The sequence below is a fragment of the Diabrotica virgifera genome, chromosome 7 (assembly GCF_917563875.1).
Source record: "Diabrotica virgifera virgifera chromosome 7, PGI_DIABVI_V3a".
NCBI classification, from domain to species: domain Eukaryota; kingdom Metazoa; phylum Arthropoda; class Insecta; order Coleoptera; family Chrysomelidae; genus Diabrotica; species Diabrotica virgifera.
In genome coordinates this window covers 89913739-89941475 of record NC_065449.1, presented here as the reverse complement: position 1 = coordinate 89941475, position 27737 = coordinate 89913739, and the positions used below count along the sequence as shown (strand labels likewise).

Genomic DNA, 27737 nt, shown 5'->3' with positions numbered 1-27737 from the left:
GAAGAACCTTTCAAATGAGCTAGCACACGACCCCTATTCTCATTTAAAAAAATCATCCATTACGTCATCACGCCCAGACGGATGACGTCACTAGTAATCATATATGTCGTCATAATTATATATGTAATTATATATGCCACAGTATCATAACTTAAAAATAAAAATCGACCTGTTTCAGGATTTTTCCTTAAACTCGCCGGTTTACGAAATAACGAATTTATTCCTTTCATTTGCACCATACTGTCGGTGGAAAATAGTATCGCGCACGCTTGATTAGCAATTAAAAAACAAAGGAGATTTGAATATTGTATTGCAAAAAACTCTTCGTGATTTCATCAATCGATGTTTAAAGAATATCTACCTACCTTGGCAACATTCAAATTTTCAGTTTTTCACATAGTTTTTGAGGGTTAAATATTGCCGATTTCGCAATTTTTCAATTTTTAATCGCTTATATGTCAAAAACTATCTATTTTAGAGAAAAGTCACTAAAGATCTTTTCTGTTTGGAATGATCCAAAAAACCTAAAAAAACTTTTTTCCATACAAAAAAAAATAATTTTAGGAAAAGAACAAAAAAAAATCGTTTAAAAAATTTTTGACCCCCTTTTGGTCCTGGCAACATGCAAATTTGTTAAAAGGAGTCCTTTTTGAGTAAGATTGTGCAACAAATCTGAATTAGAATATTTTTCCTAGCGGATGCGCAGTGCCTTTCTGGACTACCCTAATAACACAAAACATTCCATGAATGTTCCTAGAATGTACTCACAGGACATTCCAAACATTCCTGGAATGTCCCCAAATGCACACGAATGTCCCTGGAAAGTCCCTGGAATGTGCTGTGTCAGCATTTTAAATATTCTTAGAATGTTCTGTTGGAACATTCCATGAATGTCTACGAATGTTCTTTGGACATTCACAGTATATGTTTTAGACTGAATGACTTGTTGGAACATTCCATGAATGTTCTTTGGACATTCACAGTATATTTTTAGACTGAATGTCTTGTTGGGACATTCCATGAATGTTGGAACATTCCATGAATGTTCTTTGGACATTCACAGTATATTTTTTAGACTAAATGTCTTGTTGGAACATTCCATGAATGTCTACGAACGTTCTTTGAACATTCACAGTATATTTTTTAGACATTCTCTGAAATATATCGTCAGTGCTGTGACAATACCTCCTATATCTTTTTTCATGAGGTTTGCAGGAGACGAAAAACATTTTTTAAGGTCACCTCCTGTTGCATACGTAAGTTCTGGCTTGTTTTGTAGTAAATAGATAGTTAAATTTACTGCAAAACAAGTCAAAAAATATATGAAAACAGGAGGTGGCCCAAACAAGTTTTTAGTCTATCTTACAAATCTCATGAAAAAACAGATAGGAGGTATTGTCACATCACTGACGATATGTGGCCATACCAAATAATGCATCCTTGATAAATATAAACATTTTTATTGCAAAAAATCTTTTCATACATTTTTTTAATGTAATTTACTGATATTCCTATAAAAAAATGTGTCACATTTGCTTTGTAAACCTTTCTTTTGCCTTTCATAGCCACATATTCCATTTCCTTCCTGGTTTTTTGTAGACCACTTCTCTCAGCTGATTCTAAAAGAAAATAAAATAAATGGTAATTTTTCTATCCTTTACAATTAACAATCAGAAGAAATATTTACAGGTAATAATATGCATATAATAATAATAATAAAATAAATAATAAATTAAATAATATTTAAATAAATAATAAATAATATTTAATAAAGAAAATAATAAAACATTTTGTATTTTGACAACGACGTCCGATGTGGAAGTAGAAACCATAATAAAGTTATTTTTTCAAGTAAATTCTGGCTTATTTCCCCATTAAAATAGTTACAATAATTACAAAAATGCCACAAAGAAATAGCTTTTTCACAAAGTAATAAGTATTTTGTTTTATTATATTTAATTGTTTTTATTATTTACTTTAACTTAAGATTATAACTTAATTCTTGTTTTCTATTTCTGATGTTTTTATTTATTTGCATTCAATATTAATCTGTTTTCTTGTATAATCTACTTCGCAATAATTATGTGATATATTGGACTTAAAATGAATTCAAAAATTTTTTGTAATTGGGCAACAATGTCAACTTAGATCTCTGATGTAGATAATGAAGAACAACGGTATCTACAGTTGGAAAAATGAAAGAATAGGGCTTTTCATCAATTGTCATTTGTTTCGAGCTTCTGTCATGTGTCACATAATATTAATATATCTACGTCATATGTCTTTGGTTTGTATCTATTATTGTATATACCAATAACGTATGTCGTAGATATATTAATATTATGTGACACATGACAAAAGCTCGAAACAAATGACTGTGAATGAAAAGCCCTATACCCATGAACGATCACATCAATCACTTATTTTGTATTTGCTATCTTTTTCTATTTTAGAACAAATAGAAAATGATATAAAAACATTAAAAATAAAAAACTGGAGAAAAAAAGCACGAAACAGATCAGAGTGGAGAAGAATCCTGGAACAGGCCAAGACCCAGAAAGGGCTGTCGAGCCAATGATGATGATGATCTTTTTCTATAGGTAACAAACGTTTGTGATTTATAGAAAAAGACAGCAAATAGGGCTTTTCATCAACTGTCATTTGTTTCGAGCTTCTGTCATGTGTCACATAATATTAATATATCTACGTCATACGTCTTTGGTTTGTATCATTGGTATATGCCAATAACTTATAACGTAGATATAGTAATATTGTGTGACACATGACAGAAGCTCGAAACAAATGACTGTGAATGAAAAGCCCTATACAAAATGAGTGATTGATGTGATCGTTCATGGTTATAGGGTTTTTCATTCAGTCATTTGTTTCGAGCTTCTGTCATGTGTCACATAATATTAATATATCTACGTCATATGTCTTTGGTTTGTATTATTGTATATACCAATAATGTATGTCGTAGATATATTAATATTATGTGACACATGACAAAAGCTCGAAAAAAATGACTGTGAATGAAAAGCACTATACCCATGAACGATCACATCAATCACTTATTTTGTATTTGCTATCTTTTTCTATTTTAGAACAAATAGGAAATGATATAAAAACCTTAAAAATAAAAAACTGGAGAAAAAAGCACAAAACAGATCAGAGTGGAGAAGAATCCTGGAACAGGCCAAGACCCAGCCCAGAAAGGGCTGTCGAGCCAATGATGGTGATGATGATGATCTTTTTCTATAACAAACGTTTGTGATTTATAGAAAAAGACAGCAAATAGGGCTTTTCATTCACAGTCATTTGTTTCGAGCTTCTGTCATGTGTCACATAATATTAATATATCTACGTCGTACGTTATTGGTATATACCAATGATACAAACCAAAGACGTATGACGTAGATACATTAATATTATGTGACACATGACAGAAGCTCGAAACAAATGACAATCGATGAAAAGCCCTATACAAAATAAGTGACTGATGTGATCGTTCATGGTTATAGGGCTTTTCAGTCACAGTCATTTGTTTCGAGCTTCTGTCATGTGTCACATAATATTAATATATCTACGTCATACGTTATTGATATAACCAATGATACAAACCAAAGACGTATGACGTAGATATATTAATATATGTGACACATGACAGAAGGTCGAAACAAATGACAATGAACAAAGCCCTATAGGGCTTTTCATCGATTGTCATTTGTTTCGAGCTTTTGTCATATATAATCTGTGTATAATATTAATACAACACGGATTATACAACATATGACAGAAGCTCGGAACAAATGACTGTAAATGAAAAGCCCTATTCTTTAATTTTTCCAACTGTATATTGTAATTGTATTATTAATTGGGTTAAGCATATTACCTGTGTGATATAAGCTATTGGAACAGCACAGTCTCTCAAACGAACAGTTGAAAGTGAAGTTCTGTCAATATCTTTTTCTAAAAAATGTTTTGAACATACTGCTCTATTAACAAATCTGATCAATACTTCATGCCTTCTTCGCAGGATCTTCTGGAAAGCTAAAAATACAAAATATATGCATTACTGAGCATTATTAACAAATTTTAGTTTTAAATAAAAAATATGATTAATGAACTCACAAAATATTATAAAAAGCAGCTTAGAAATTGTTTATTAGTATAGTCGTTTCCCTAGACACAACTGGCTAGTGATTTTTGTAGGTAATTTTTTTGTTTTTGGCCAATTTTGCCAAAATTACTAACTATTTAGTTATTATTTTTTTGTACATTTTACCAAATTGTCAAAATTATTTACTAAAATCACTAGCCAGTTGTGTCTAGCCAGAGACTAAGTTTAGCGAACCGACTATACTATTCATACTGTGTATTCATTAGTTGGTACTATTATAATGTGTGGTCTACAATCCTGTTTATAAACGCATACATTAGCAAAAACGCAAAAAAAATTTTAATTTTACAAATAATCCGTTTGTTATTATCTCTATTTACTATCTTACTTAGGAATAAGCAAGTTTGTGGTTTATTCGCAATTATTAAAATAATAAATGGATATTTTCTGAAATAGGGGCATGCCTTTGTTTACATATTTGCATAAATACTAACCTTTGAAACGTTATTCCTGCAGATTTTTTATCTACATTGCTTCTGCTACTCCAACTGATTGTATGCACTATGTTAATAATACTATTAAAGTTATTATAAAAGTATCCGAATTAAAAAAATATTCTTAAAAAGCACAAATAAAAACAAACAACGATCACGCACGGCAAGGTGGCCAAGGCCAAGATGCATGCCAAGCCAAGATGGCTGAAGCGCCGAAGTCCGAAGTGAGGTCATTGGTCGTTTTTAGTCACGTGATGCCCTCTCTAAGCACCATGCACAAATACATGCGCCGTGAATTTGAAAATGAACATATAGGAACATTGGTAGTATGTTCACAGAATGTCTTATGGTAACATTCCAGGAATAATTTAATCAGATGTTCACCGAATGTTCCCTAAATGTCCAGGACATTCAAATATTGATAGAACTTTGATAGTACATTCCTGGAATGTTGTGTGTTGTTAGGGTATATGCGTGTAAAAGTTGGGCCACACGTTACTATTTAACTGACAGTGCTCACACCATTGACTGAATAAAAAATCTTTATTATTAATACTTTCTCCGCAACTGAGGGTATCTTATCAACTGTATTGTCTTTAAACAATAGATGATAAAATAAAAATATTGACAGTTCAAAAATGTGAACATTATTGCATTGCGTGTGGCCTAAGTTTGGGCTGAAAACTAAAATGTATTATATATTTACAAAATTTTGGAATATGTTTAATTACCTAGACCAATTTTAACAGTTGTTTTCAATACAGATTGCAATCCTCTACAAATAGTTTCTAATGTCTTTTGATGTAAAATAATTAGGGAAGCTGGAATTCAACAGTTTAGAATTTTACATTGAGTTAATGCAAAATCATAGAAAAAAGTGTTGTGTGATTTGGTAGAATGCGATCTTACCCTTCAAAAAATATGTCACGTATTTCAGCACCTGGAAAATTGGAAGGATACTACAAATCTGGCCTCCACATAAGTGGTCTGTAGCTTCGACATGATAGGTGTGAAATTTTAAACGTTCTTGCTGTTGATTGGATAGGAAGGGTAGCGTTATCTAGCCTTCACGCTAGGTACACCATAGCCTCCATACGGTACTTCCAATATTTAATATTTTATTTAAGTGGAAAATAAAGGTAAAACACAAACAACTTTTGTTTCTTAATTATTTATTTATACAATAATGTGACATTTTACATAGAAATATGAGTATTTAATTTCGATTAAATATATGTTTACTTGTTGAATTTATCGGCTGCACACAACAGCTGATCGGCTATTAGACCCAACAACAAAACGCGAAATAAAATGTGTATTTTAAAACTGTTGGATAAACAGTACCTACAATCAGAAAAACTTACCTTTAAAAAGGTACTCGATTATGAAATAACAAAAATATCAAAAAACACGACTGAATATCAGCTTTTTATGGTGACACAAACTAAACACAAACACCAAACACATCACATAACCGACCATATAAAATAAGTGAACGAAACGACAACGAACGAACGAACACGAACACAGATTCACAGATAGCGCAGGATTTGTCAAAAGTCATGTTCCACCAATCACAATGCCGACATCAGCGCCTCTGACTAAACGGAAGGAAAATAAATACGATTACATGTTTTTTATTAGAGTTAGCGGGGCATGTGCAAAATTTTGACGCATGTCAAAATTCTCAATGTGTTTTAATTGTATTCATTTTTTTCGAATCCTGAGAAAACTAATAAATATTTTTGAAAAATTTAAACTCAGAATGAAAGACTACATTATTACCGAGGGCCGAAAGTCCCTGAAAACTTCTATAATGTTTATTTTAATAAGTTACAGGGCTGAAAATAAAAGAGAAGTGTGATATTTAATTTCAAATATTTCATTCAATAGAAACTGCTTGTTTATTCTAAGGGGCTTTCCGCCCTCGGTAATAATGTGATCTTTCATCCTGCGTTTAAATTTTTCTAAAATACTTGGTTTTCTCAGGATTCGAAAAAAATTATATTACGATTCTTTTTTTCTTCTTCTTTAGTTTATTGGCCTCCACCTACTTGGGTATTTGGCATCATATTACGATTCAAATGAGAGTACACTCTCGTGACGTAATGGCACCCTTAATGTTCATTGGTTAGTCGATCTAGGCAAGCGTTGTAATGTCTAAGAACCGTGATTCCGTGCAACGTAATTTAAAAAAAAATAAAGGAAGTCATTTTGAAAAAATCTTAGAGTAGGGGAGACCGGGGTTGGTTGTCATAGATTCGCCTATTACATTTTTTTGAGATTAGTATTACTTGTTTTGAAAGGTGCGCATTACCGTAAGATAAAGTGAACATTACTTAAATATTCCTTTTTTTTTCTAGATCTCTAGATGTATTCCAACATACTCAAATAAAATAATAAGAGTAGCTCTACAACCTATGTCAATTTACCCCGTGATTGGGGCAAATTGTCATAGCCCTTGGGGTAGGTTGGCATATAGGTATAAAACATAACTACACTTGAAAAAAATGCAAAAGAACAGTAATCAATAATAAGTAGGTATATAAAATAATACAAGCCGAAAAAGTATAGGTAAATATATTTAATAAGAAGGTATAAATTCAGACAACTTTAATTTTTTTAAATTAATAAAATAATTAGAAATCTGTATTTAGAAATACTGTTGATATTTATCACAATCGCAGTTTTGACATCTATATGGTACAATATTGCCATCAGTGCATTTGAAGTGTGGTGTAAAGTTGCATTCGATGCATTCAATCCATTGTTCTCCAGGGCGACTATTGGAATGTGGCTCAATGCAAACTAGATAGAAAGCATTATCCTGGTCTGAGTCTTCATTTGAAGATACTGTTAATGGACGCTTCTTCTTTATTTTTCTCTTGAATAAATCTTTTTTGGCATTATCAAACGTCGTTTTGGTTGAAGTGTAAGCAGAGTTTCTTGCGATTCTTTTCTCTTTTATAGCAGTAACTACTGCCTTCTTCTCCTGTGCTACCTTTTTCCTCTTCTAAAGCTTTTTTGATTGTTGTGTCTGTGAGAATTGCAGTAGAACGTCTTTTTCTTTCTCCTTTGGTATTTGTTTTTCTGTCGCCAGCTTTAAGAAATGGTCTTAAGTTTATTAGTAAATTGTTGCTGGAAATATGAGCACGTTTAGCTCTTTCCATAACGTCAGCAGGTGTTTTTCCTCGCTCTGTTTTTCTTTTATCGGTTCGAATGGTTACATCTGCAAATAATTAAATAATATAATTAGATAATACTTTTGTTAAAATCAATCGATTTCCTAGTGACATACGGGACAGGTTGGCACAACGTGACAACCTGCCCCATTCATAAAATGCCAACCAACCCCGATGACGGTTTTTCAACTAAAATGGCTAACACGTGTTTACGAATTCATAAACTATAAATTTGTTTACGTCAGATTAAAGAGTTATCAATATACTTTCACACCATCATCATACAAAATAACTTAAATGTTTCTACTAGATTGTATTAAAAAAAGTGTACGACAACAAAAAATTACTCACCAAATGTAAAATCACAAATCAGCACTATATTCACAGAATAACGTTACAATTTTGACTGAAAGTATGGTAACATAAGCGCAAACGGTTTGTGCATCCACAGGCCGACGCAGTATGTTTTACTGTGAACGGCGCGTAATTTAAATGCACAATGTCAACGTACCCCATATGACAACCAACCCCGGTCTCCCCTACCTTAATTGTTTTTGTTTTCTTTAAGAGAATTAAATAATAAAAAAATACTTATGAAACACATTATTTATTATTTACAAACTTACAATAATATTTATTAAAATAGGACTATGTACTTTCGGATAATTAAATTCCGTATCATTACTTAAGAGGAAACAGTAGCGATCAACAGGTAGCTAAAACGGGTTCCAAGATTGCGGCTGTAATTTTGAATATTTTTTCGAGATATTTGGCAAACGTATTCGTAATATAATAAAGAACGGCGGTACAGAGCCCAATTTGAAAAATATATTAATATGTGGAAATTACTCTGTAATTAAATACAATATTAAAAAAACGAGCCTGTGCCGCCATTAAGAAAAACAAAAAAATACACTTTCTTCAAATAAATTTTTTATCCGATGCCTAGATTTTGTGTCATTTTGGAACTACTAAAATTTTTTATTTCATTAGTAGTTCCAAAATGACACAAAATCTAGGCAACGGATAAAAAAGTTTATTTAAAGAAAGTGTATTTTTTTTGTTCTTCTTAATGGCGGTACAGGCTCGTTTTTTTAATATTGTATTTAATCAGAGTAATCTCCACATATTACAGAGTAATCTCCACATATTAATATATTTTTCAAATTGGGCTCTGTGCCGCCATTCTTTATTATATTACGAATACGTGTGCCAAATATCTCGAAAAATTATTTAAAATTACGCCGCAATCTTGGAACGCGTTTTGGCTACCTGTTGATCGCTACTGTATCACCTTAACATCGGTACATTATTTAATAATTTTAATGAGGGAAATAATTGAACTAATTCTTTCTTTTTTATATGATCAATGAATAATTTGAGTTTTATTATAAAAGTTTCATTTTGCGTTCAAAACTTGTAAATTTAGCAAACTAGCAGTTTTTCATTACTAAAAATAAAGCAATTTCCTCCCCTAGTTCACAGCATCTTTTAAGAACCTTTTCTAAACTTAATCATCGAAGATGATTGTGGTAAAAGACATCAGTTCAGTATGTTCTGTTTCTAACTCTTCCAAAAATGCTATGAATTCATTACGATGATATAATCCTCTTGAAAGAATAAAATTAACAATAATAGTTATAATATGAAATTTTGGCACAAAACCTGTTTTGGTAATTGTTCACGAACGTAATCTTTAAGTTTTCTCAACATTACAATATTTAAATCTAAACGGGAACTGGTGTATGTTTTCAAAAGACTGATAGTGTGTAAATAACTTTATTTACACACTATCAGTCTTTTGAAAACATACACCAGTTCCCGTTTAGATTTATATAGAAGTGTGTACAAGTCAAACAGTCTTTTTCTATTTTCTATTACAATATTTGCTCCTCTTAAATTTGGTGATTCGTTAGTTGTTACACTTACCTACTAGGTGGTTAGAGGTTAATTTAAAATTTTTCAGACAGTTCCTGACTACTTTAAAAATATCATTTCCATTTGTTAAAATTTCATTAATTTCATTGAGGGAGCCCACAAAATTCTATGCCGGAAACCAAAATAATTGCCCGCGTTATGTTGAAAATTTGCGGAAAAATCACCCGCTGTGAAAGTGTTGATTAATACCTGCATTATCTATATTTTTTTAAATAATATTGGGCCGCAAAAAATGTATAAAGAACCGCATGCGGCCCGCGGGCCGCATTTTGCCCCTGGTCTAAAGCTTCCTTAAATACCCATTCAGAGTAAATATTGAATAGTAGTGGAGATAAATTATAGCCCTGTCGTACTCCTCGTTCTATTGCAATTTTATCAGTTAACTGGTCTTCTCTTTTGATTTTGGCCGTTGGATTGTAATAAATGTTTCAGATAATTCTTAGATCTTTGTTGTCAATTCCAATTTCTTGCATTAGAGTTAAATATTAATTTGTCATGCTTTACTCTGTCAAATGCTTTCTGGTAATCTATAAAGCATACGTATATATCACAATTTACATCCCTGCATCTCTGAAATAGCACTTGCACAGCAAAAGGGCCTCCCGTGTTCCCAGAGCATCACGAAATCCAAATTGTGTTCTTGTTAGTTGTTCCTCGCACTTTGTACATTGTACATATTTGTTTGTAAATGACCTTTAGAAATAATGTTTTAAGTAAATGGCTCATAAGGCTTATATTTCTATAGTCTTCGCACTTTCTCGCATTGGGTTTTTTTTGGAAGATTTATAAAAGTTGATTCTAGCCATTTTCGGGGAATTATGCCTGTGTCATATATTGTTAAATATATTTGTCAACCATTTTATTCCGTCATAGTCCATAAGTTTTAAGAATTCGGAATGAAAATGATCAGCGCCTACTGCTTTACCTATTTGGTACTTTTGATGGCATACGTTACTTCTTCAACTGTAAGTGGAGGTCCAGATTCGCTATTGGTGTTTGTTGTGATGCCAGTGTTACTTCGTATATCTTGAAAAGTTTTTTCCACGTATTTAATCCAAATATTCCTTTTCTGTTATATTTCCAATACTATGTTTCCCTGATTATCTGTCAAAAATCCAGTGTTCTTGTGTTTATATAAGCCTGCAGCTTCTTTGATCTTTTTATGGAGGTTAAACGAATCATGTTTTTGTTGTAATAACTCTATCTCTGTACATTTCGAGCTTAACCATTTTTGTTTTTGCTATTTTAATAGCCCTTTTAATTTCGTTATTTATTTTGTTGTAGTTATTCTTTTTATCTTTAGCCTTTCTTCTGTCTTCCATCATACCTAGAATCTCCTCTGTCATCCATTTTTCTTTGTCCTTTCAGGTCTTAAGTATTTTTATGATATTTCTTGACTTACCTTGTGTATCTTTTCTAGTTCTAGCTCTGTGCTATCTATTTCTGTATGAACCCACGTTTCCTCTTTTAGGCGTTTTTGTACCTTTTCTTTTACTGTTTTATTTTTCAGTTGATTAATATCGTATTTCCGAATTTTTGGTCTTTGAATTTTCTTTAAACTATTAAATAAATAGTTTAAAGTTATTAAATAAATTTGATTGAAGAAGGTTATGCAGTCGAACCCAATTATTGGACTAGCCTTCGTGAAAAGCAAAAGTAATTCTATAACCGGTATATTCTATTAACCGATCATTAGTGACAAGTAAAACCGTTTCGGGACATCATATTTTTATTCTTAAACCGGGATATTCCTATAACCGATATTCTAATAAGCGGGTTCGACTGTATATGATTAGCTCTTGTATTATAATTTATGGATCAGACAGATACCCGCTCTTTTTAACGACTAGAAGGGCTCTTGTGATAATTTTTGCTTCTTCCTCTATTTCATTACTGAAGGATTAAGTGATATTCTTCTCAAGTACCTACATTTTATTTGAGCAATATTTAAAGCAATGATGGCCACCACAACAGAGTTGTGTAAAGTATACAAATTTAAAGAAATCAGAATATTCAGTTAATGATCAGTAATTCAGTTAATGATCTGCAAATATTAAATACTTACGTCATGGTGGAGAGTGTTTCATGATAATGCGGTAGATTTGGATTACTATACTCAAAAATTTCTGGAAATATGAAACGTACTGTGTAGTACATGTCCAAAACATATTTTGTTTTTTCTATGCTATATTTACAATTTGTCAAAAAAAATTCTATTACTTCATCACCTAAAACGGATATGAAAGGTAGTAGAGTTAATTTAAACTTAGTTTTAAAATACTAAAAATCCATAAAAAAATCGCGTGAAAATAATCCAAAATCATTAAATTAAAAAAGTGAAAGCATGGCCAAATGAATAATAGCATCAAACCATTTCAAGTAATCGAATGAATTTTTCACCTGTAAAGTCGTCCCAGAAACACACCCCACAAATTTAATTTTAAAGTCATCTTCTTTAAAATGTATTTTATCCGAATTGTCAATATAAATGAGACACATAAAACTAAATAGATAGAAGAAGAGACTACAATACACATTCTATGCCATTGTAATGTGCTAAGTGATGTGAGGCACAATTCTGAGGTTTGAACCAGAAACTGAGGATTCAACCAGAAGAGATCCTAAAATTATCAATAAGAAAACTGTTGGAAAACAGGATTTATTAGAGTTTACTGAAAAAAAAAACAGGATATGGTACAAAAGTCTTACGACCAAGTACCATAGGTTAACGGATCTGGCCTAAATTAAGAAAAATAAGAGAGAGAAAATTTTTCTTCTTCTTTTAGGGCACTACAGCCGAAATTGAGCCTTGGCCTCCTTTATTTTTTGCCTCCACCCTTGCTTGTCTGTGGTTGCTCTTCTCCATACACGGACTCCTAAAAGGGATTGTGCCTCGCTGTTTACTGTGTCTTCCCAGCGATTTCTTGGTTTTCCAACCGGTCTATTTCCCTGCATTCTAGCATTCAGTGCTCTATTTGGTAGCCTATCCTCTCCCATTCTTATCACATGTCCGGCCCATTGTAATCTTTGTATTCTAATGAAGTCTGACAGGGGTGCTTCCTTATAAAGTTGATAAAGTTCGTTGTTGTATCGACTTCTGAAGATTCCGTTTTCCCTCACAGGTCCTAGTATTTTCCTCAGTACTTTCTTTTAGAATGTGTTGAGTTTGTTTTTGGATGTTTCTTTTAGGACCCAGGCTTCACTGCCATAGCATGTTATTGGTCGAATTAGAGTTTTACAGATTCTCGTCTTTGTATTTCGGTGGACACTTTTAGACCGAAATATATGGGAGAGGGCAAAGTAAGCTCTGTTTGCCTGCGCCATTCTCTTCCGTATTTCTCCATCTTCTGATCCGTCGGCATATATTTCTACTCCCAGGTATGTAAACTTTTCAACCATTTCAATGTCATCTTCATGTATAATATTTTTTGGTACTATATTTCTTCTCGTCTGAGTAATTATTTTTGTTCTTTCTGTGTATAATTTCCAGACCTAGCATTTTTGTTTCAGTTTTTAACTCTGCGTATGCTTCCTGTGCTCCTGTTGATGTTCTACTCATAATATTAATATCATCGGCATAAGCGGCCAGTTGAACCGTTCGGTTGTTCAGTAGGTTTCCTCGTCCAGTTTGCATTTGCCTAACCGGATACTCCAGTTCCAGGTTAAACAATGTTGGGGCCAGCCCATCTCCCTGCTTTAGTCCCTGCGAAATTTTGAAAAAGTCTGTCCGGTGGTTTTGTATTCGTACACAGCCTTCGTGCGCCTGAGTTTCATCCATTGTGGCTTAAATGAGCCTTATTAGTAGGGAGCTGATTTTATGCTAAATGGATATTGTTTGCATATTTCGCATATTTGAGAACTTTACCAAATTTTGCATATTTTTAAAGAAATGTGCATATTATGTGTCTATTTAAAAACATTTTTGTCCAAACGAAAAAATTCTAAAATTTTTTAATTCGTCAAAAAATATTCCCCCGCACATGCTGTCATATCTTTTCGAAAACTACCTAAAATCAATCACTACCTTTTCGGTTTTTTTTTTAGAAAACACCCGATCTTTACCCACAAAGTGCGTATAGTCCAGGGCCCATCTGTTTTGAGATGGACGTTGAGAGGTGACTCAATTTTTTTTGCAGAAATTGCTTAAAAATAACTCAAATAATAATATTTGAGTTATCCTCCCTCTCAGAAAGGTCCGGAACATTGTTTAAATAATTAAAATGTCAAAAAATGAAGGAAAAATTCGATTTTTTTCTTCGTTTTTTGATTATAACTTTAAAAGTACTCATTTCCGAGAAAAGATGTACTAACATAAAAGTTGTGTAATTATATTTGCTATAATATAGAATTAGTTGAAAATTTAAAAAATAGTCACCCTTGTTGCAAAATAGCAATAATTGCGAAAAAACCATACAAAAACAAGTATTCGCATTTTATGTTTTTCAACCATTTATGCTACACTTAGGAAATTCATATTTCACCCAGAAAAACATTATGATACAGTAAAGTAATACTGTAAATTTCATTAGGATCGGTTCAATAGATTTTGCAAAATAAATTTTGAAATCCAACTTTCGCAAAATAAATTCAATTTTTCAAAATGTTACAGGACTGAAAATAAAGTAGATAGCAAGTTGAAATTTTTTTTACGTATAGAAGTGTACTGTACTTTTCATTTGCAATTTGTAAAATTAAAATTGATTAACTACCACGGCGTCAGGAATTTTTTTAAATAAACATTAATTATTGGTGCTACGCGCAGGACAGCGGTGTTTGATTCACACAAGTTGATTTCCACCAAAATTTCTTTCAATCTTTATCTAATATATTATTTTCTTACTCTATATTTTGTTGTATTTTAATATTTTAATTCCACAAAAACCAAACTAATTTTATTATTGTTTGTGAAATATTGTTTAAACAATTGCATATGTATAAAAATAATAAACTTTTATTCTCTAAGTTAAAATATATGAACAAAGAAAGTTTTTGCTAAAAAAGTGTTATTTCAAAGGATAGAGTATGTGTTTTTATTTTGCAATAAACAAATTTATTTATTTATATCGAAATGTAATAAAAATTAAAATGTATCAATCATTATCAAAGGTCATTGGAATGCTCAATCAGAGCAAACTATCCGCTGTCCTGCGCACAGCACCAATAATTAATGTTTATTTAAAAAAATCCTGACACCGTGGTAGTTAATTGATTTTAATTTTACAAATTGCAAATGAAAGGTACAGTACAGTTCTATACGCAAAAAAATTTTTAACTTGCTATCTGCTTTATTTTCAGTCCTGTACCATTTTGAAAAAAGCGAAAGCTGGATTTCAAAATTTATTCTGCAAAATCTATTAAACCGATCTTAATAAAATTTACAGTATTGTTTTACTGTATTATATAGTTTTTCTGGGTGAAATATGACGGTCCTAAGTGTAGCATAAATGGTTGAAAAACGTAAAATGCGAATACTTGTTTTTGTATGGTTTTTTGGCAATTATTGCTATTTTGCAACAAGGGTGACTATTTTTTAAATATTTCACCAATTCTATATTGTAGGAAATTTAATTACGCAACTTTTATGTAAATACAACTCTTCTTGGAAATGAAGACTTTTAAAGTTATAATCAAAAAAACAAGAAAAAAATCGAATTTTTTCTTCATTTTTTGACATTTTGATTATTTAAACAATGTTCCGGACCTTTTTGAGAGGGAGGATAACTCAAATATTAATATTTGAGTTATTTTCAAGCAAATTCTGCAAAAAAATTTGAGTCACCTCTCAACGTCCAAATGTACTAATATTTTTACAGATGCGCCCTGGTCTAGTATAGTACGCCGTCATAAAATGATTGTAGAATGTTAAATACCCTATTATTAAGGTGATACAGTAGCGATCAACAGGTAACCAAAACGCGTTCCAAGATTGCGGCTGTAATTTTGAATATTTTTTCGAGATATTTGGCACACGTATTCGTAATATAATAAAGAATGGCGGTACAGAGCCCAATTTGAAAAATATATTAATATGTGGAAATTACTCTGTAATTAAATACAATATTAAAAAAACGAGCCTGTACCGCCATTAAGAAGAACAAAAAAATACACTTTCTTCAAATTAACTTTTTTATCCGATGCCTAGATTTTGTGTCATTTTGGAACTACTAATGAAATAAAAAATTTTAATAGTTCCAAAATGACACAAAATCTAGACATCGGATAAAAAAGTTTATTTGAAGAAAGTGTATTTTTTTTTGTTCTTCTTAATGGCGGTACAGGCTCGTTTTTTTAATATTGTATTTAATTACAGAGTAATTTCCACATATTAATATATTTTTCAAATTGGGCTCTGTACCGCCATTCTTTATTATATTACGAATACGTATGCCAAATATCTCGAAAAAATATTCAAAATTACAGCCGCAATCTTGGAACGCGTTTTCGCTACCTGTTGATCGCTACTGTTTCCTCTTAAGAGAGTATTTACACATCTAAACATCATTTTACGATTTTCTAACGGAAATTTAAATTTGATTTAAATCAGATCCCATAAATCAGTAAAATTAGTCATCTTTAATCTCTCAATGAGAGTTTTTGTGTAAAAGTACTTCTGTTTGTGAATAGTGCAACATGCCGAAAAATTCTAGCTTGGTTTATTCCCGGATCAGAACCTATCCCCAGCTTCTTAAACCAATGGAACAGTATTCTGCAAAAGATGTAGGAAAATAGTGAGTTTAAGATTTGAAAAAGTATGTGTTATTGTCGCAGATAACATCTTGGCGAAAATTTTCGGTTACAAAGAACGTCGGGACACAACTGCAGAAGTCAAAATGCAAGAAGATGAGCAAGTCGAAAGTTGATCATTGATAGGTTATACTTTGACATTAGAAAATCGTTGATGACTTCATCCAATGAGCAATATAAATTTAATTCACATTTATCCGAGGTGATGATTTGTGCAAACATACCTTTGAAAAAATTGGAAAATCCTATGTTTAAAAGTTTTTTGGAAATATATTCCAAGAAAAGTATTCACGATGAAAGTACATTGAGAAAAAAAATTACGTACCTCTTTACAACGATACCATAAAAAAAATCAAGAAGATAGTGGAAAATCGATCCATTTATTTTATTTTAGATAAAAATGTGGTTTCTCACAATGCGCATTCTTTGAAATTATTGTGCATATCTTGCGCATATTTCTTAATTTCTTACTGCATATATATGCGCATATTTCATCAAAATTGCTCGCATATAAATCCGCTCCTTACTTATTATCTTGTGTGGTATTGCCAATTCAGCCAATATATAGTATAGTTTATTCCTTTTGACTGAGTCGTATGCCTGTTTGAAGTGTATAAACACGTTGTGAACATCAATATCGTGTTCCCATGATTTGCTCAAGATCTGTTTGACTGTAAGTATTTGATCCAGTGTCGATCTTCCCCGTCGGAAGCCCGTCTGATACTCTCCAATAATATTTTCTGCTAGTGGTTGGAGCCGCTGGTTTATAATATACGTGAGGATTTTATATGCTGTACAGAGTAGAGAGATTCCACGGTAGTTTGTGCACTGGAGTTTGTCTCTTTTTTTTATAGATCGGACATACTATACTTTTCTTCAAGTCGTCGGGTATTTCCTCTTTTTGCTATATGTCTTTGATGAGCGCATGGATGTGAGTTGCTAGGTGGTCGCCACCTACCTTATACAGTTCTGCTGGTATTTCATTAACTCCCGGATCTTTATTGTTTTTCTGTGCCTTAATAGCTTCGAGAGCTTCCTCTATACTTAGAGCTTATTCTCCATTATCTACTTCATTCTCTTCTACGTAGTTTATACCCATTTCATCTTCCATGTCTACTTGTGTTCCAAGTAGGGTCTGAAAATAATGCTTCCAGTTTTCTGTGACTTTCTGTTGGTCACTGATTATTTGCCCACTTTCATCTCTACATTGACTTGTTTGAGGTTTATACCCACTTCTTATCTTTTTTAGGTATTTGTACGCCCCTCTAATTTCGTTGTTTTTGAAATTTTCTTCCATTTTTTCTATTTGTCTATTTTCTGCTTTCCGTCTTGCGACTTCAAATAATGTTCGTCTCTCCCGTGATCTTCTTGTTACATACCTTCTGTGTGCCTCATTTCTTTCCTCTATTGCTTGTCTGCACTCGTCATAAAACCATGCTCTTCATCTCTCCGTTTTCTTGTTTCCCAGGGTGGACGCTGCTGCTATCAGTACTGCTGTTTTGATATTACTCCTTTTGCCCTCTATGGAGTGCAGTTCTAGCGTCCTTAACTCATTTACGGCTTCTTGTTCCAACTTCTCTTTATATTCCTGGATCTTCAGTTTTTCCAGGTCCAGTTTGTTTGTTCTTTGTTGTCTTCCGTTTCTTTTCCTGTTAACTCTGCATCTAAATTTGCTTTGTAGTAAAAGATGGTCTGATCCACAGCATGCTCCTCATCGTGTTGTCACATCGGAGATACTACTGGCTGCCCTTTTGTCTATCAGCACATGGTCAATTTAATTGGTTGTGATTCCATCTGGTGAAATCCATGTCATTTTATGTATGTCTTTATGTGGGAAGTATGTGGAACTTATAACCATGTTTTTATTGGTGGCAAAATTTATCAAAAACTCCCCATTCTCGCTTGTTTCATTTTGCAGTGAGTGTTTTCCTATTGTGCTATAAAACTGCGGCTCCTTGGCTATTTTAGCATTCATATCACCCACTATAATCTTGATGTCATTTTTTGGCGCATTATCATATACTACCTCCAGCTGTTGGTAGAAGCTGTCCTTTGTATGTTGCTCTTGTTCTTCTGTTGGGCAGTGAATGTTTATCATTGTTAGGTTGAAGAAATGGGTGCAAATTCTCAACTTGCATATCCTTTCACTGACTGCCTGGAAGTCTATGATTTTTGACTTAAAATCATTATCCACCACAAAAGAGAAAACTTTTACCTGAATAAATATAATATAAAATGAATATACTGTCTGCAATGTTCTTCAATTTATACGTCGAAAAAGCCTTCACAGAAGCAGTGGTAGACTCTAATAAAGGTATTAAAGTTAACGGTATATTTTTAGTAACATCAGGTATGCCGATGACACAGCGAGAGTGGCAGACAACATCGAAGATCTTCAATGCCTTTCAAATGATTTAACTCTCGCAAGTGGAGTTCGTGGTTTGAAAATAAATATCAAGAAGACAAAACCAATGATCATTAGCAGAAGTAATTACCCTATAAATAAAAACGAGTGTGTGCACTTTATACGCTCGTAAGAAGTTATAAATCTATTATTATGATTTCAACGAAATAAATATATTTTAAACAGTTTAATTGCATTTTTATTTAAGTAATAAACTAACTTTAATACTTAAAATAATTCCAAAATTTAAAAATAACGTTAATAGTTACGTCTCTGTTTATGAATTTGTATCCTTCCGCAGTTGTGTGTATCGAATGAATTATGAATAATTATTACTAAATCGGTAAAGTTTTGATATATTTTATATGAATATAATTACAAAATACTACGGAATTTCACTTTTTGAAATAATTTTAATTAATAATAACGTAAATTTTGTACAATATTTTTAATAATTAAAGTAAATGAATTTTAAGTCCACTCAAATAAATAATCGATTAAAGCCATCGACCACTTCATTAAATCTGGGTTAATTTGATTAATAATCGCAGCAGGTAAAGTAAAATTCTTCTTTCAATACAATAAAGTGTTACTTTACTGCCGCAGATGAGGGCAAATGAGTACAATGATGAATGACTTTAGTGACGGTCGGCGATAAAACTAAAACACATTTGTTTACCCATAGCCGCCATATTGAATAATTTTTGACGTGTCATTTGAACACCCAATCAGAGCAAACGTATAACGCATCTGCGCCCAGGACCAACATTTTTGATGAAATCGCGCACATTTACACTCACTCCCGATCGCGCCTAAAGGAGTATAACTTTAATAATCAAAGGTATAATATGTATCTGGAGAAGACAAGTCAGGCAATTTAAATATTTGGGTTATCTGCTGAACGATAGTTGGGACCCTGAGAATGAAATAAAGAGCATCATAGTGCATAGCAGAACAAGCCAGCAATGCTTTTAGGGGTAAATAAATTTCTGACTGATCGCAAGTTGGATGTCAACCTCCGATACAAGATGCTAAAGTGTTACGTTTGGCCTGTGCTCTTGTACGGAATGGAAGCATGGACGTTAAAGGCCAGTGCTATTAACAAACTTGAAATGTTGGAAATGGGGTGCCTGCGTCGAATGCTTAAAATATCATGGACGGAGAGAGTGAGAAATGATAAAGTACTAAGAAGAGCGGGCTTACAGGATAGGAAGCTTTTTAATTATGTTAAAAGGAAGAAGACTGCATACTTGGGGCACATATTACAATGAGAGTGATACACTTTTCAGCAACTGATACTCGAACGAAAGATAGAGGGTAAGAGAGATCTGGGACGTAAAAAGATGTGATGGCTGCGTAATATTCGAGAATGGTCAGGAATCCACACTTATGAAATCCGCAATGCTGCTAAAAAAAGATTTAATTCTGACTAACATCTCACCTGACAAGACAATGTACGGTGGACGCCTACGCAGAAATGCATGGCACCCTAAGAAGAAGAAGGCAAATGAAGTGGAAAAGCTGTGACCTTAGGAAGAACTACTCAACTAGTAAGAAAGAGTATAATCTGTTTCTAAACTCCGGTGATTATAACAAACTGCCATAATTCCCAAAGGCATTTCGAAAAAAAAACGTTAAAACAGAAAAAAAAAACATTATCTACATAGATAATGTACGAGAGGAACTACCTATAATACACTTTCTACTTCAAATTCATAAAACAAAGTACTTTTGTCTTTTTACATTAATTTATTATACAGTGCGTCCATAAAGTAACGCATAAATTCATTATTTAGTTAACCGGCCACTTTAAGGAAAAATCCCGAAACAGGTCGAGTTTTATTTTTAAATTACGATTTTTAGGCATATATATCATACTAGTGACGTCATCCATCTGGGTGTCATGACGATGATTTTTTTAAATGAGAATACGGGTTATATTTGAAAGGGTATTCAATTCTCTATTCACGATTATAAACATTAACATAATTATTTATACAGGGTGTCCAATTTTTTTTTAAATTAAATTAATTGACACAAAAATATCAATGTATGTACATAACTAATTTATTTAATTCTAAATATATTTTACTCATTTCAGAAAACGGAAAAAAACTTTATTTAAAAAATAAGTATTTATTTTCACTTACACGAAATACCTATTTAAAGTGCCAAGAGGCAGGTAGGTCGCAGATTTAACGTTGAATTTAAGCGAAAAACAATATTTATTTGCGAAATAAGCATTTTTTTCCTGTTTTCTGTCAACAGTAAAACGTATTTTGAATTAAATAAATTAAATACATTATTGTTTGTGTCTCAATTCATTTAAATATAAATTTTTTTTGAACCTCATGTATAAATGTATACAGTGCTAGTCAAAAGTCCGTACCCCCCCTCGTATCTTTTGAACGGTTATACCTATAATAGTGAAATTTGGAGGGAGGAAATAAACGGACGTAAGCTTCTTAATTAGTCATGACGGGTGACATAATAGTGACAGATGACGTTACAGAGCCACTGTGATCGATAATTTTAAATGGGACCTTATGGCAAGTGATACCTCGTTTGAAAGGTATTGAAAATACCTATTCAGTCATACTAATTTTGTTTGAGTTTAAGCTAATTTTGATGAATAAATGAAATAAATATAAAATCGTAGTTTCGCATTTAATTAATAAAAATTCAAAATTCCGCCTATGATTACTTGTCAAACTAGTTGACGTTGACGTAAAAACTACTAGAGAATTAAAAAACGTCAACTTTTTTGACAAGAAATCCATAGGCGGACATTTGAATTTTTATTAATTAAATTCGAAACTACAATATTATATTTATTTAATTTATTTACCAAAATCAAAATCAACCTAAACCCAAAAAAATTAGTATAATTGAATAGATATTTTAAATACCTTTCAAACGAGGTATCACTTGCCGTAAGGTCCTATTTAAAATTATCGGTCACAGTGGCTCTGTAACGTCAGCTGTCACTATTACGTCACCTGTCATAACTAGTTAAGAAGCTTACGTTCGTTTATTTCCTCCTTTCAAATTTCACTATTATAGGTATAACCGGTCAAAAGATACGAGGGGGGGTACGGACTTTTGACTAGCACTGTATAAATAATTAAATACTCTTTTAAATGAGCTATCAAATGACACTCATTCTCAATTAAAAAAATCATCGATTACGTCATCACGCCCAGATGGATGACGTCACTAGTATGATATATATGCTAAAAAATCCTAATATAAAAATAAAAATCGACCTGTTTCGGGATTTTTCCTTAAAGTCGCCGGTTTACGAAATAATGAATTTATGCTTTACTTTATGAACGCACTGTATTAGAGAAGCTGTCTTAGAACAATATACAGTGATGAACGCGCTAATAACCGGCAAAATACCGCAAAAGATGAAAAACATAATACATTGCGAAACAAAAAGATATGAAACTAGTGGAGGTCAAAATGTTCGTTATAAACGTATATAAATTAACATTACATTACATAGTTTCCCACCTTTAAAAGTATCAGATGAGTATGACAACTGTCACTATGACAGTAGAATTTCATAAAATATTCCTGTCACAGACGTCTAAAGGTAGGAAACTATGTAATGTAATGTTAATTTAAACGTTTATAACGATAATTTCCACCTCCACTAGTTTCATCTCTTTTTGTTTCGCAATGTATTATGTTTTTCATCTTTTCACCATATAATATAATTACCTGATATTTCAGGAAGGTGTTTTTGGCTACCTAGCCATTTCTTTATAATCTGAATGTCTTGTTCTGTCTCTGAAATAGATTTTTCAAATTTCTTGCGCACTTTTTCACGTTCCGTTATTAGTATACCTATTGTATCCATAGTCACAAATTACATACTATTCTGTTACAAATAATGATAAACTGATTATCTCATTAAATGATATTTCAAAAGGCATTTAAAATGCATTTATGGTGACCTTAGACTTTGATGTAATGTTAAATTATAGACATTAAATTTCAGATTTTCATAAATAGGTAATAGCCGTAAAAATCATATACAATTAATTCTATTATTTTCAAATATACGGGGTATGTTAGAGATACTTCTCAAAAAATAATTGACAATTTTTCTTATAGGTTCCTTATTTGGTATCCCCAATTGGAATTAACCATAATTTGAGTTTAAAGTACGTTTATTTTGACATTTTGATTTCGAATTATATTGTCAATGTTATTGAGGTGCGTCCCTGGGATGACTTTACTGGATAAAAGTTCATTTAATTACGTGAAATGAACTTTAACTTGAGCATCCTTGTGAAATACACAACCACGATGATAAAATTCTCTTTACATTTAGTTTCCTCACAATATTTACATTAAGGCTACAGCTCCACGGGCGGGAAATTGACGCTAGCAGTAGCAGTAAAATGAACTTAAGGTTCCGCGGAACGGAATAGGGATAGCCGAACTGTACCGACTACAGGACTTGTGCGTAGTCGGTTCAGTTCGGCTATTCCCATTCCGTTCCGCGGAACCTTAAGTTCATTTTACTGCTACTGCTAGCGTCAATTTCCCGCCCGTGGAGCCGTAGCCTAACACGTTTGATGCGTCGCTCATCTGCTACTTTCGGTTTCTGCTGCCGCCGATGAGCGACATGTGTTAAGTTACATTACATTACAAAAAATATTTCAGGTTCTGAGAGAAGTACTTAAAAAATATACGCAGCGAACGTGTTAAATTCAAATTGTATTTTTCAAATTGTATATTTCTTAAAACAATTTCAACCAAAAATTATTATGAAACAAGACAAAAACCAACCAAGACAAAAATTATGACAAGAGACTTCACTACACATCTAAGTTATAACATTGGGAGATAGTTGTGGAGTACTTGGAGGTGGAAGGGAACTCTTCCTGAAGCACAGGACCTTGGAAGCAACTCCTTTAACCTCACCTGTTGCAGATCACCTCCAGGAAAACTTGGATAAAGCCACCATTACGAAACTTCTTCTTTTTCTTCTTCTTCTTTTTGTGTAGACATGACTCTGTCTGTTTTTCAATGTACCTCCAGTAAGTTGTCATTCCATCGTTTTCGTGGTCTTCCCACTGATCGTCTTTCTATAGGGCTTTTCATTCACACTCATTTGTTTCGAGCTTCTGTCATGTGTCACATAATATTAATATATATACGTCATACGTTATTGACATATACCAATGATACAAACCAAAGACGTATGACGTAGATATATTAATATTATGTGACACATGACAGAAGCTTGAAACAAATGACAATCGATGAAAAGCCCTTATGTAAAACCGTCTCTCGTTGTCCTTACTTCTCTGTTTGTTGTCATTCGGCTTATGTTGTCGTTCCATTCTACTCTTTTGCTTTTTACCCAGTTATTTATGTTGTCCACCTTGAATCTCCGTCGTATATCTGCACTTCAAGCTCTATCTCATAGTGTCTTACCATCGATTTTTCGAAGGGTTTCCATCACTGCTGTTTCTAGCATTATTTTTGTTTTTTCTGTATCAAGTCGTGTTTCTGCCGTGTATATTATTATTGGTCTGATGATTTTTTTGTCAATTCTGCCACTCACTTCTTTCCTAATATTTTTAATTCTCCATATTGTTCCATTAAGACAACCTGCGGCTCTGTGTGCTTTGTTTACTTGATCTTTCACTTCTGTTTCGAGCTTTCCGTAGCCTAGCTAGTGTGATGCCAAGATATTTAAACTCCATAAATTTTTCTATTTTCTGACCCTCCAGTTCTAATTTACATCTTCTTAGGTTTGCTGTTAAACTAGAAGTCAAACAATTAGGAATATACCAATATACGTCATAGATTTAATGACATCATAACCCACCAGTACAAACTTGACGTCAAACAAATTCAACAAATTCTTCCTTATAATATGTTAGTATTTTTGCTACCGTTAAGCGTGTGATACACACGCAAACTTTAAGTACGCGGGTTTAAAGATCGCGGACTTACTCGGCTCGCCGTAGGTGATACACGGCAGACTTACTCATAACTCATTGCGATGTCGTCGAGAGAAGATGCTTTGGGCTATTTAGGAATTTTATCGTATTATATACTTCGTATCGTATCCTATCGTATTAGGTATATATTTTTAATACTAATAAAAAAAGACGAAATCGAAAAGTGTGGCTAACAAACAAAATATCATAGATAAGAGGGTAATATTTTCATCAGGAGGATGAAACAGCCTATAAATAATTAGGTTTACTCAAAAACAAATAATCAAAAAAGCTTAAAATTGTGTTTTATTACGGTTTTCTCAAAACTTATAAAATGTAACTTGTCTCCTTTCAAAAATAAACGATTGAATTTTTTCTAGGCAATTTGCTTAATTAGTGAAAATATAAGTGTAAATCGTGTGATACACACGCGAATAAGTACGCGTACTTAAAATCCGCAGAGTAAGTACGTCGTCGATCCAACAAGTTTGAAATCTTACTCGTAAACCGTACGTGTATCACTGCCACGAGCCGCGAGCCTTGAGCTATCATGTTATTGCATTTAAATTTACACACTTATATTGTCACTAATTATGCAAATTGCCTAGAAATAATTCAATCGTTTATTGTTGAAAGGAGACAAGTTACATTTTATAAGTTTTGAGAAAACCCTAAAACACTATTTTAAGCTTTTTTGATTATTTGTTTTTGAGTAAACATAATTATTTTTAGGCTGTTTTATCATCCTGATGAAAATATTACCCTCTTATCTATGATATTTTGTTTGTTATCCACACTTTTCGATTTCGTCTTTTTTATTAGTATTAAAAAATATATAATACGATAGGATACGATACGAAGTATATAATACGATAAAATTCCTAAATAGCACAAAGCATCTTCTCTCGACGACGTCGCAATGCGTTATGAGTAAATCTGCCGTGTATCACCGACGCGACAACGAGCCGAGTAAGTCCGGGATCTTTAAACCCGCGTACTTAAAGTTTGCGTGTGTATCACACGCTTAACTTTAAACGCAACAACATAATGGCTCGAGGCTCGCGGCTCGTGGCAGTGATACACGTACGGGTTCCGAGTAAGATTTTAAACTTGTTGGATCGACGCCGTACTTACCCGGCGGACTTAAAGTACGCGTACTTGCTGTGATACACGCGCGAAAAGGGTCGTCGAGCCATAAGTTCGCGTACTTACTCGCGTGTGTATCACACGCTCAATAGGAACAGCATGTCAGGCATGTCAAAAAAATCTGATTATTCCCTATTATATATTTTTTCAAATTTATAATATGGCGACAAGGGGAAAATTACAAGCATTCCTTATTGTTTGACTTTTCCTATAATATAATATTTATTTAGGAATAACAATAAAGATTTACAAAAAATAAAAAGCATAATGAGTACTACCTAAATAAACATAAATAACTCACTGAAGTTGAGCTACCTTGTATATATATTATTAATATACATACAAAAGTAGCACCCCTTGTGCGTGAGACTTAAAAATATAATATATTAACTTACAATATAAACAAAAACAAAAAATATTTAACAATTTTATAAATGTACACAGTTATATGGGAATTTATAAAAATACTAAAAACTCTAACATTAAATAAGAAAAAAAAAATAAAAATATACTAATTTTACTATATGTAATTTATGATATAAATGTGTCCATCAATTCAAGGAATGTTGCAGTTGATAATAAAAATCTCTATAGATGTAAACTTTATTTTCGATATTTATTTCATACTTAAGTTTATTTATTAGAATTGTCCATTAATAAGTTCTTCGCAAAATTTTGTTGATTTGCTCCCAATCCATTGTTTAATTTCATATTTATACCTATGTTTTTTATAATTTTTAAATTGTTTTAAATTATCCGGTAGTAAATTGTACAATTTGGGCCCTATGTAACGAACATATCTTTGGAGGATGGATTTATTACATTTTGGTAGAATTGCATTATGTTTTATATATCTAGTTTGATGGGCATGACTGTTAAAATTTAATATTATCTTTTTTTCATGTATATGTATAAGGGCTTTATAGCAGAATAATTTACGTACAGTTAAAAATTTACTTTCGTTATATAACAGCTCACTAGAATATCTTAAATTTTTCCCGTATATAATTCTAATTATCCATTTCTGAATAATATTTATAGAATGTAAGTAATTATTGCGTATTCCACCCCATCCTAAAAGACCATATGTGAGTTGAGATTGTATAAGTGCATAATAAATAATTCGTAAATGAGTTATTCCTAAAAATTGTTTTAAAAATTTAAATCTTGATAAGAGTCCTCTTAATTTATTTACTATATTATTTGCTTGGGTGTTCCATCGTAAATGCTTATCAATTATTATACCTAGATATTTAATTTCGTATGTATGTGGAATTTCATTTTTTGCATCAATTTTTAACGGGCCAAGATTTGGAAGGTTATTAACATATGATGTAAATGGCATATATTTTGTTTTTTCTACATTTAAGGTAAGTTTATTAAACTGAAACCACTTTTGAATTGTAGCAAAATCTGTTTCAGCTTTTTGTTTTAAGTTATTCCATGTATTTGCATCATAGAAAATAGCTGTGTCATCTGCAAAACTTATTATCTTACCTGTGATATTTAGTCTAAATAGATCATTAATATAAATATTGAAGAGAATTGGCCCTAAGACTGTTCCCTGTGGTACTCCGTAAGATATAATTCTTCCTTTACCGATTTCTCCATCTATAGAAACATGTTGTTGTCTATTTAGCAGATAACTTTCTAGGATGTTATATGCAAGTCCTCTTATACCATATTTTTGAAGTTTATTCAGCAGTATTTTATGTGAAACCGTATCAAATGCCTTTGCTAAAT

At 32.2% G+C, this 27737-nt stretch overlaps 1 protein-coding gene and 1 long non-coding RNA gene across 2 annotated transcripts in view; both read right to left on the bottom strand.

Annotated features, from left to right (window-relative positions):
• Positions 1-22786, bottom strand: part of LOC126887744 (alpha-tocopherol transfer protein-like) — a 50547-nt gene extending 27761 nt beyond the window's left edge. The window contains exons 1-2 of the mRNA XM_050655516.1: positions 22609-22786; positions 11800-11962 (exon numbers count right to left, since the gene is read on the bottom strand). Coding sequence (XP_050511473.1) covers positions 11800-11962; positions 22609-22747 — 302 coding nt within the window. The 5' untranslated portion in view covers positions 22748-22786. The remainder of the gene's footprint in view (positions 1-11799; positions 11963-22608) is intronic.
• Positions 1445-5070, bottom strand: LOC126887745 (uncharacterized). Its single transcript, XR_007699182.1, has 3 exons — positions 4615-5070; positions 3893-4050; positions 1445-1619 (listed from the first exon to the last, which is right to left on the bottom strand). It is a non-coding gene; the product is annotated as an uncharacterized LOC126887745 (long non-coding RNA).
• Positions 22787-27737: the final 4951 nt, after the last annotated feature.